Source organism: Odocoileus virginianus, chromosome 19 (assembly GCF_023699985.2).
Source record: "Odocoileus virginianus isolate 20LAN1187 ecotype Illinois chromosome 19, Ovbor_1.2, whole genome shotgun sequence".
NCBI lineage: Eukaryota > Metazoa > Chordata > Mammalia > Artiodactyla > Cervidae > Odocoileus > Odocoileus virginianus.
Window position 1 is genome coordinate 10471418 of NC_069692.1, and position 12360 is coordinate 10483777.

Sequence of the window (12360 nt, forward strand, 5' to 3'; positions counted from 1 at the left end):
AACTGATCCTTCACAATAGAAGTGTGAAAACACTCTCTTAGACTATTCAGCTCTTTTAAATGTACACACTCAATACAAGAGTTCTTAAAAGTAAAGGGTAGTGGAGAGTCTTGTATAACTGAAGTACATTCCTAACCACTAGTTATAAGTTAGTGATGAATCAGTATAAATTACTCTAGCTGATCTTCCACCTAACTTTATCATTGCTCTGTTGATTATTTTCTATAACAAACTGTAAACTATTTCAGGAGATGAGAAATACTTTTTTTTTGAGAAATACTTTTAATATGAATATTCCTAATAAATGAGCTTATACAGCATTCCAGCATTACCCCCCTCCTTGCCCCAAAACCCTTTAAGCACCAGCTGATAATACATGTAATAAATTAATACGTTAGAAGCACTCAGATCTACATGACATATATAGACTCTTAGACTGAATTGCCTCCAGTTGAGTCACAATTTTCATGTAAAACTTGCTTAGAGAAAATGGCTTTGAAAAAACATTTTCTAAAGCTGGTAACTTAAAAATTGGCATTCCGCAGTGCTCAAAAACTCGTCATTCAAACATTATGTTTCTCTTTAGTGACAATATTGATGAGGAAATGAAAAGCTAGAACCGTGATAAAATCATCTGCTTCTGACTTTTAAATTTGTCTTGATTAAATGAAACACAAATTAAGAAAATATGTATTTGAATATTAGTTTTCTATTGCAGCCATAACAAATCACCACAAATTTAGTGGCTTATAACAGCACCCATTTATCTCACAGATGCATAAGTTGGAAGTCTGGCTGGGCCGAACTGGCTTCTCTAAACCTGGTCACGCAAGGCCCAAGTCAGTAGGTTGACCGGACTGAGCTTTAAGGACTCGGGGGAGCGTGCACGTCCAGGCTCATCCTGGTCACAGCTGGCAGAATCCACAGCTGGCACTTATAAGACTGAGGTCTCTGTTTTTCTGTCAGCATGCCAGCCAGGGGTCAGTCTTCACTCTTGGAGGATGCCTGTATTCCTTCTCATGTTTTCCATGTGACCCCCTTCAGCAGTGGGGGGATTAAGTTCCTTTCACACTTTAAATCTTTCTCACTTTTCCCTCTGCTGCATCTCTCCGACTCCAACTGGAGAAAGTTTTCTGCTTTTAAGAGCTCTCTGGTTAGAATGAGCCCACTCAGATAATGCCTGGGATAATGCCTCTATTTTTATTTATATATATATGTGTGTGTGTGTGTGTATATATATATATAACCTTAATTAGATCTGCACAGTCCCTTTTATCATGTAAAGTAACGTATACACAGCTTCCTGGGATTAGGGCCTGGACGTCTTTGTGGGACCATTCTACCTCCATCGCAAGGGCTTGTCATAGAGAATATAGTTGTCAAGTTTTTTTTTTTTTTTGCTAACTTTTATATTCCTATTTGATCACCGATTAAAATTGGTAACTTTGTTACCCTAAGTTACCTTTGTGAACTGCATCTTTTTAAACTTGTTTAGATACACCAAATTGATAAAGGTTCATTGTTCCAAAAATTACTTAATGTGTTATTATATTATAGTTTCTTAGATTGGTTTCAAGCTCAAGATCCTAGAGTGTGCTTTAGGAGGTACTTAGAACATTCATTCCTTGATTCCCCTTGTCTTATTCCCTTTCGTTCAACAAAAAGAAGGGGGTGGGAGAGGCAAGGGGAAAGGAAAGAAAATCTCTCAGAAATATCCTCGAAAATAGAAAATGACAAACTCAGACTGCTTGAGTTTTCACCATCAACTTTTGGCAGTCAGAAACATGTGAACAGTTTAATATCTTGTCTGTTATCCAATTTTTGCTACTTAGTTCGGTATAAGAGAGAAATTGGAATTGTGTTTTTGGTTTGAAATTACGGTCAGCCCTCTGTATCTGTGGGTTTCAAATTCAAGATTTCAACCAAGGATTGAAAATACTCTGGAAAAAAAATTCCAGAAAATTTCAAAAAGCAAAACTTGAATTTGTCATGTGCTTGCAACTAACTGAATTAGGTATAAGTAATCTAGAGATGTTTAAACTATATGGGAGAACATGTACAGTTTATATAAAAATACTGTACCATTTTGTATAAGGAAATTAAGCATCTGAAGATTTTGATATCTGTGAGGGATCCTGGAACCAGTTGTGGAATGGACAAAGACTCTCTGTACCATTTTATAATGTAACTTCGCCAATTTTTAACATTTTGCTCTTCTGTTTTTCACCTCTTATGTGTGTGTTTATGTATGTTTTATATATGTATATACATACACATATATGTAAAATAGTTTTTTATGAGAAATTTGAGAGTAGGTTGCAAACATCTTACCCTTTTACTCCTTTATACACACACACACACATATATATATTCTTTTTTCAAGAACTAGTTGTTTAGTCGCTCAGTTGTGTCTGACTCTTTTTGACCCCATGGACTGCAGCACCCCAGGCTTCCCTGTCCATCACCAACTCCTGGAGTTTGCTCAAACTCATGTCCATTGAGTCAGTGATGCCATCCAACCATCTCATCCTCTGTCATCCCCTTCTCCTTCTGCTGCCAATCTTTCTTAGCATCAGGGCCTTTTCCAGTGAGTCAGCTCTTCACATCAAGTGGCCAAAGGATTGGAACTTCAGCTTCAGCATCAGTCCTTCCAAAGAATATTCAGGACTGATTTCCTTTAGGACTGACTGGTTGTCTCCTTGCAGTCTAAAGGACTCTCAAGAGTCTTCTCCAGCACCACAGTTCAAAAGCATCAATTCTTCAGCGCTCAGCCTTTTTTATGGTCCAACTCTCACATCCATACATGACTAGTGGAAAAACCATAGCTTTGACCAGATGGACCTTTGTCAGCAAGAGTCCATATAGTAACTTACGATACTCTAATGAAGAACTAGAGTGTTCTTTATATAACCATAGCACACAGTCGTCAAATGCAAGAAGTTTACCATTGATGCCATACTTTCATCTAATATACTTTCCATGTTCTAATTGTGTCAGTTTGGCAATAATGTCCTTTATAGCACTCCTAGACATTTCCTCTACTGCAGGATCATGTACTACACTTAGTTTTCAGAACTCTTCATGTTCAGAGCTGAGATAATGTTTTTTAAGCCACTAAGTTTGTGTGATAACATCAATAGTAAGTAATACAGATGATGATACTTTAAAAATGTTTATTGTGCTTTCTAATTGTAAAAGGATATTGTGTGCATTCTGGTGAATATGAATCGCCTGAGGATTTTATTGAAATGCAGTTCTGACTTCATCTCAGTGAAGCCTGAGTTGATGCTGATATTACTGGTTCACAGACCACACATTGAATAGCTACGTTCTAGGTTATTTTGTGTGTTGGTCATTCAGTCATGTCCCAGGGACTGCAGCCCGCCAGGCTCCTCAGTCCCTGGAATTCTCCAGGCAAGAATACTGGAGTGGGTTGCCATTCCCTTCTCCAGGAGATCTTTCCGACCCAGGGATCGAACCTGAGTCTCTCACACTGCAGGCTATTCTTTACCATATGAGCCACCAGGGAAGATTATTTTGAAAATACTTATTTTGAACATATTGTAAGTATTATAATAATAAAATATACCTTACTGTATTTTTAAAAATTTTAAGAATATAGAGTTAGCTATAGCATAAAAATTAAAGTTACAGCCAAAGATAATTAGCGTTAGCAATGCAGTGTGCTTTCTTCATGTCTTTTTAAAAGACATATAATTTTCTATTTTTTGAAAATTAGGATCATATGACCTATAGTTTATATTTAACGAAAGTGTTCCCATATCACTTGTGTATTTGAAAAATATGAATTTAAAATTTTTAAAAATATTCCATCAGTTTGGATGTACTAAAATATCCTCTTTTGACTGTTTCTAATTTTCCTCTATTACGATTAATGCTGTGATAACTGCTTTATATGTAAGACTTTGTCATTTTGGATTCTTTTCTTTGATTTATTCTATAAATCCTAACACTTACTAAGTAGTTCAGGTACTTAGTCAAAGAATGTGAACATGTTTAAGAGTTTTGATATATAGTGCCAAGTTACCTTCCAGGAAAGATTCTGCCAGTTTATGCTGCCACTGGCAGTATATGAGTGTCTATTTGAGGGCATCCTTTTTTACAATAAGTATTACTCTTTTAAAAGCTCTCTTCTAACTTTGATAATCAAAAATTAAATTTTATTTTGTGCTTTTTAAGGTTTTGGTGAGGCATAAATTTTCATATGTTCATTGATGTGTATCTGTGTGAATTGTCTGCATTTTTTTTGTTTTCTTTGGAGTATCTTAAGATTTTGCTGTTTATACACTGGATGAAAAACACATTTTTAGTCCATCCTCTCCCTAGAGGAATAAAATTCTCAATTATGCAATTTAGAGCCTGCTATTTAATTTGTTTTCAATCTTGAACATTGATTTCATGAATATAAATAGCTCTCAGCCAAAGGTATTACAGCATTTCCAGCTGCTACCTATTAGTTCAAAGTCTATTACAAAGAAAGGGAGCTGGAAACAGGCTTGTCCCAAGGGAGCTACTGTATGTAGCCCTTTTCTTAAAATACTAACCTAATAAGTCAAACACGAAATACAACATAATACTCATACTTGCACAAATGTGCACACAAACATGCACACACACACCAACCAACACATCCCAGAGTCATTAAAAAGCAAATTCCATTTTTACTGTGGCAGTGCCTGTACTCTGAATATGAGATGTCCACCGCAGGAAGCAGTCACATTTCCTGTGTGTGTTGCTTTGTTATGTAGTTATCACTGTATTATGTGAAAAGTCTTACTTCAGAGCTTGTAACGTCAAGAACATCCCCTTCTCTGAGCATGCTAGGATTACAACTGAACATTAAGATCAGACTTTATATTCCCCAAACATTCTCCTGTTTGTTTCTCTTTCACTGTACCACCACCATCACACACAAATGCACACATGCACAAATAGAAAAAAAACTTCATTCACCCACATACTTTCTTACTCAAGCAGTCTCTTTACATAAAGTACATGCAGCCTCATGAGACCAATCCAGCCAAGAGCAGGAAATCAGAAAGGTGAGGTAAGGGGAGGATCTTTAAGATCTTTCCCTCTATTTTCTATAATTTGTCTTGTGATGGCAGGTAGACAACAGGAGGAAGAAAATGCCAGGAAAGTACATGCACAAACAGATAAGTGTTCTGTGTTCAAGGCATGATTCTAAAAAGTATTGTTTGAGGTCAGAGATGTTGCTGCTTATGAACCATATTTCCCCATGTCACTACAGTTTGCTTTATTTTATTTGGTTTGTTCTTAATGCCATGTAAATGACCAGCAATTTCTGACCCTAAAACTTTATTTAAATCAATGATTCCAGACTTTGAATTTATGATATCATGTGATTGATTTAATTTTGTAACAGGACTGCTGTCTTTAAAATTTTAAATATTTATGCTTTTACTTATATTGCACAATATTCCTTAAGTTAGTCTTAGGTATCTATGTTTTTTTAAAAAAAGTCAACTTGGAATCTTCCACTTCAGCCATATCTATAACAGAACACAGTATTATTTCTACCTTTATTTGAAAATTAAGAATTGCATATATTTTGTAGTCTCCATTAACAGATATTGAGGAAAGGTAGTGTATCATTATTTGCTGGGCTTCCAGTGCAAGTGTAGCTCTTTTACATTTCAATACTTTAGGGAACCTGACTTTAGTCCAGTAAAACACTTTATGCCATCCTAGCAGAAACACTGCTATTATTTGTAGTGACTTACCTATTAAGGCAACCAAATTGATAATAATGAAAGCTAGTACATAGAGAATGTAGTATGTGTACTGTGAGGCTATAAAATACATAATTTTTGTATAGCAAATAAAAGTATAAATAATACTGTGTTCTATAGATGTGACAGAGGCAGAAAATTTCACACTGATTTTTTTTTTTTTGATGTGGACTATTTTTAAAGTCTTTATTGAATTGGTTACAATATTGCTTTTGTTTTATAGTTTGATTTCTTGGCCAGGAGGCATGTGGGATCTTAGCTCACTAATCCGGGGTCAAAGCCACATACCCTGCACAGGAAGGTGAAGTCTTAACCACTGAACTGCCAGGGAAGTCCCACACTGATTTTTTAAAAATATATAAACAAGTTGCTCTAGGATTAACAGAATTGTGGCATATATATGTCCTAAGCAATTTTCATATATTAACTCACTTTTTGTAGTACTCATGGAAATTCTAAGGCATAAATACTGCCTTTATTTGCTGAACAAGCATACAGAGGCCCAGGGATGTTAAATAGTGTGCCCTTCCTCATCCTCTTTAACAAGGTGTAAAACACAGCCGGTCTAGTGGTCAGGCCTGGCAGTCTGGCTTATGCTATACTCTTTCCCACTGCAATTATCTATGTGTTTCTTGTTTCTTTGCATGGAGTACTTTCTTTGCCATGAAAAGTACCTTTCTTTAATAATAAACATTTTTAACACTTTAAAAAAATAACTTCTATTAAAAAGTTTCCTATTTTAGTACAGTTTGGTAATTGTTTTTCTTGAATATGTTTGTTCAGAGTCCTGAAACTTATAGCTAAATTCATCAGAAATTAGTAGCAAAATGAACAGCCCTTTCAGGTATCAACATTGACTTCGCAACACCTGTCAAAAGATACTCTTTCGCAAGTTATGGTTAGTTTTTCCTGATATATCCATACCACAACACCAGGTATATCCAAGTTAGATTAATTTCCTCATCACCCCTCTCAGTGGGTGTCACAGGAAATTTTCAACCTTGCCGATGATAATGACACTAAGAGACAGCCAGAGGATACTTACAGTTCTTTTACTCATCAAAATAAGAGTTAATATGGTTTAGTGAGTCTGCTGTAAGGCTTCAGAATTTTAAGATTTGGGTTTTCCAGTTTTCTACATAGATTAATAGATTATCACTTGCAATAAACTACATTATACCAGATAACTGCATCTAAACTAGCAGGAATTAGTGTATAATCCTATAAGGGCTCTTAGGAAGAAGTTTCTATTTTTGGATATATCTTATTGATTTGACATTTTCTTCATAAAATCTGATTATCACTATTGAAAATTTTACATTTGAACTTTTAGATTAATAAAGAGTCTTGTGAAAGGTTATCATCCGAATGTCCCATATTTCTCTCATTGTTAGACTACGTTGTGTTCTTTTGTCACTAATAAAATTTTTGGTCATATTTACTAATGTAATACGCACTTCAGTTCACAAGTACACCCTAGGCATGATGTATAAAGAATGGATGTCAGAGTTTGATGACAAGAGGTATTTGTACAAGGACAACCTCAGGATTTGTTAGAGTCATTTACAAGTGATACCTCACCTTATAAAATGTGGCAAAAGGAAAACAACACACATGGTATAAAGATGATAATAAACATTATTCTTTAGAAGCAATTCCAAATATATATATATATATATATGCTTTATACATAATAACTTTTGTTGTCATAAATTCATCTGCATTAGCCCAACATCTAGGACTTTAACCAGCTTTTATGTTCAGCTGATTTTAAGTGAAGTTTTTCCTGACATAGTCCTTCTTTGTATTGTAGACATATAGCTCTGAGCCATCAATGTCAGTTCCAGGGTATAATTAGGAACTGTGACAATTTTATCTGTGAAAAGCTTTATAGAATTTTCAATATTAATAATATTATTTCCAGGTTTATTAGACATTACTGTAATTTCTACTTTCTTTTGACCTTGATTTCTGTTTAACGAAGCTGTTCTTCCCTCACAATTTGGGGCTAGTTCAGATTCTTAGGACACTTGGTTCCTTCTTCCCTCCCATTTGAAAATTATACATTGAAAACTACTACTTTCATGGCTGTTTTCTTCTAAAAGCAGTGGTTCATAATTGAGGCAGATTTCCCCTCATAGAAATTCACAGCTGCAAGAACGTCCTCTTTCCCAGTGGGTTAGTAAATAGGCTTTTGTGAGAATTCTCTATTGGAATATTTCTCTTGATTAAAGGGTCAAAGACTGAGAGTCTGTTGTTCTTGGTGCTAAAAGAACCAACCACCTGCAGCTGGGCATTGAACACTTTGGAAATGCAGAACTTAGTCTTCATTTTTGTAATGAGTAGCTTGAAAGCAACAATTTTTCTTAAAAAACTAAATTCAGACATGACCTTTAGACCAAATTAGATTTTAATAGTGAATGCATTGAGGCATGCAGTCAAAATACTGATAGGCTGCATTCCCTAAACAGTGTAGCTTTATGCAGCCTATTAATAACAGCATACACATATTTAACTGGCAAATGTGATTGCCGTGCCTACTAGTCTCGTTTATTCCCCTTTATTGTTCCACTTGATTAATCACCCTGTACATAAAAGTCCCAATATTTGGGGAAAATGTATCCCTGCTGTAGGAAATCATCCCTCGCAAGTCCAAGTCCTGTCAACTTTCTCACTGGCTTGCCCGCTTCCATTCTCCTCTGGTTACCTATTGTATGTAGTGGGAGGTTAAGAGCACGCATGGGGAAGCTAACTTACTTGGATTTAAAATTCTGGCCCTGCTATAGCTGCATGGCCTTGACTGTGCTATTTGTTTAATCTGTTGCCTCTGTTTCTGTCTGCAAAACGAGCATTACTATACCTCCAGGGTTGTTCCAAGGATTAGTTAACATAAAGTTCCTTAAAATAGTTGGTGTGCTGTTAAATGCTAAATAGGCAACTCTCACAAAATAAATCAGATACTGCTCCTTTGGACAGCTTCCTCCTAAAGATCCTCACACTTGAAAAATAAAATCTGACCTCCTATCCAAGTGCCTATAAGCTTGCTCTGATCTCATCCCCCATTTCTCTGTTGGCTCTATTCCTGCTACATAAGCCTGTCCCCAGAGACACTAAGCAGTTCTGCTTCAAGGCCTTTGCACTTGTAATTCCCTCTTCCTGGAATTCCCTTCCAGAATTTTGCATTGCTCCCTCACTTGGGTAGTTGCTCAAAAATTCAGAGGCCTTTTCCGTGCACACACCCAACACATGTATCCTCATTCTCTAGTCCCTTGCCCCGTTTTCTTTGTAGCATTTATCACCACTGACATTATATTGTTGTTCAGTGTCTTTCTTTCCTAACAGGAGTGTAAACTGAGCAGAGAGATTTTATTTTGGTCATTCCTGTAGTCCTGCATCTAGACCACTTGGCATTGGTAGAGCTTAGTAAATACTTGTGGGAAGAGTGGAGTTAAAAAACAAATCCCAAGTTAGAGAACAGTATTTTTACCCTGAGGACTGACTTTAACTTATTATATATTTTTTTTGTACTGTGCACCTAACATTCCCTACTCCCATACCTTCACTTTAATCCAGGCTGTCTCACCAGGCTGCCACTCACTTTAGATTGGGTTTTCAGGATAAACATGAAGATTAGATTCCTATATGCAAAGCAAAAGGTAAACAAACACAAGATTGGTGACCTTGTTTTCAGACAGAAACACTAAATGCTGTGTAGTAAACTGAAGTCTATACTTAGCCAGGTTTTTTGAACATTATTTTTAATGACACAGCTACCTATAAAGACCTATGAAGATTTCAGGTCAGATTATGAATAGGTAGTACTTTGTGACTAAAGCATACATACTTTCAATTAGTTTTTTCTTTTCTTTTTTGCAGGTTAATGACTACAGACAGTGAGATCAGATTTGTCCACAAGGAGATGGGCATAATACCAAGCTGGGGCGGTGCCACCCGGCTGGTTGAGATCATCGGCAGTAGAGAAGCTCTCAAAGTATTAAGTGGGGCCCTTAAGCTGGATTCAGAAAAAGCATTACGCATAGGAATGGTGGAGGACATCCTGCAATCTTCAGACGAAACTGAATGTCTCCAAGAAGCGCAAGAGTGGCTACAGCAGTTTATCAAAGGGCCACCAGAAGTAATCAGAGCTTTGAAAAAATCTGTTTCTTCATGCAAAGAGCTTTGTTTAGAGGACGCATTACAGAGCGAGAGAGATCTTCTAGGAACACTTTGGGGGGGACCAGCAAATTTAGAGGCTGTTGCTAGGAAGGGAAAGTTTAATAAATAATTTTTAAAAATACGTAAGTAAGTAAAGTCGCTCAGTCGTCTCTGACTCTGCGACCCCATGGACTATATCCTACCAGGCTTCTCCCACAGGATTTTCCAGGCAAGAGTACTGGAGTGGGTTGCCATTTCCTTCTCCAGGGGATCTTCCGCACCCAGGGATGGAACCCAGGTCTCCCGCATTGCAGACAGACGCTTTACCGTCTGAGCCACCAGGAAGTCTTAAAAACACACACTGCAAGTTAAGACCCCAGCGATTAGTATGTGTAAAAGCCGAGTGGCGTCAGAGCTGCTCAGAAGGTGGTGGTTGTGTTTGTCATATTAGTGTAACAACTGTTCGACTGAACTCAGTTGGTCTAATTTTCAGTTTATTCAGGTAGTTGCTAAGTGATTTTGAATCTCTTAACTAAAATACACAACACTTTTGGCTTAAACATAATCATTAATTCCCAGATTCCCATGATAGTTATTAGGCTATAACCAAAGGCTAGTTTTTAGGAAAAACTACACAAAACCTATTCCTGGTGTTCTTTCTCATGAAGTATTTGTCTTGTCTTAACCTGGAAGTAATTTACAAAAATAATATAATGAAGCTTAGAGAACAAAAGTGGAAAGGGGTAGGGGGACAGGAAGATATGTAGTTATGATTAGTCCTTTCTTCTGTTCCATGCAGCTGCATTAAAGAAGTCATGGACTTCTTTTAAGGATGCTCCTCACCCCACCCTTCTACAAATTTGGACCTTATTTGATCTTTTAAATAATTGCTAGATTTTTATTTTTGGTTATCTACGAAACAATGGCCACCATACAAAAAGTCTGACTCTACACAATTGGCCAGTTGATTTGTATGCACCAGAATTTCCAAGCTAGCAGTTACTATAGTTTATGTAGTAATCACTTTTCTTTGATCAGAGGCTCATGAAGCATCGTGTTACACATGAATCAGATTTTTTTTTTTCTGAGAAGTAGCTATCTTCTAGGTGTATTTAAAAGTAAATTTAATAATAATGGATGACAGACTTTTATGATCTTAGTAATACAGACTTAAAAAAAAAATCTAAGTCAAAGAATTAAGTCCTAATCTTATCACAAGAGGTAAAAGGTAATTTTATTAAAGTAGTGACAGTTTATATTTACTATTGTAATATTCAATTCACATTTGATAAACTGTACTAAAGACAACTTGCACATGCTTCATCAACATAATCTTGCTGTTTTGATTTAGGAAAATATAGAAGATAAACTCATGTTACTTTTCTGCAGAATCAAATTCTGGATTACCAAATTAACCCAGTATTTCCAACCTTGCTGTAGATTCTACAACATTCTGTGTTGAGTCAGTTTGTGTCTACTAATGCTGTTTAGAAATAAACCTACCATTTAAATCATATTGGTGCTAGCCATTAATGAAGACTGGCAAGGAAAACCCAGTATATACATAGCCTCTACTATCAAGTTATTTAAGACAGGCTTTAGGTTTATTTCCACACATAATTATTCCATGAAAATCCCCTGGAGACTGTTTAAATATTCTCTATGAAGAAATCATACTTTTCTGAGCAAGTAACCATGTGAGCTGAATACAACCACCAATTCAAACCACCACCTTTTTAGTGACCTTTTGGCCACAAAAATGTTTCCATCCCCTTCCAGATTCAAACAAGAAACACACTGATAAATTCTAGTATTTATTAAATTATAAAGTCTGTAATCAAAAAAAAATGTGGATCAAGAGAAACCTCTAACTACAAGGACTAGATGGCAAAGCCTATGGGAACGCCATGAAGTGTGTTACAGACAAGATTCTGAAACATAAGTTATAAGCTGTTTTCTTTACATTTCCATTTCAGTAACCTTACTATTAAATAGTTGTTGTTCTATTTTAAAACCCCAAATTCACATTTGTTCTCACGTTAAGCTTTCTGTTCATACTGATACCAGACTTCTTGTAGGTGCCAAATTTTAGTAATGGTTTTATGTCAGTCCATGCAGAAAAATAGGAACAAATGCAGTAGTCAGATAAGGATCATTAACGCACAGATAATACACACACGCTGGCCAAAAGAACTGAAGGTATTTTAAAAAACTATAAAATAAACAGACCTCAAGAAAACTGGGTTATTACTAAATAGCTCTCAACTATTAACACCCAAGTTCCTTATATTAAATAAATTTCTCAACAGAGATGTGTTAGACATTTTAATTACAGGTCTATCCTTCCCATACCCTTTCCCACCCCAACTCCCAAAATGCACTACTAGGGATGAGTATAATGTTAACGTGGGCAGAAATTTACAGATAACCA

The 12360-nt window shown here is 36.1% G+C and overlaps 1 protein-coding gene across 4 annotated transcripts in view; it reads left to right on the forward strand.

Moving 5' to 3' along the window:
- Positions 1 to 12239, forward strand: part of ECHDC1 (ethylmalonyl-CoA decarboxylase 1) — a 43063-nt gene extending 30824 nt beyond the window's left edge. For 3 of the 4 annotated variants that reach the window (XM_020878915.2, XM_020878918.2, XM_020878917.2), the window contains one exon: positions 9651 to 12239. In XM_020878915.2, coding sequence (XP_020734574.2) covers positions 9651 to 10059 — 409 coding nt within the window. In that variant the 3' untranslated portion in view covers positions 10060 to 12239. The remainder of the gene's footprint in view (positions 1 to 9650) is intronic. The other variant, XM_070449846.1, reaches the window with a different exon arrangement.
- The last annotated feature ends 121 nt before the right edge of the window (positions 12240 to 12360 follow it).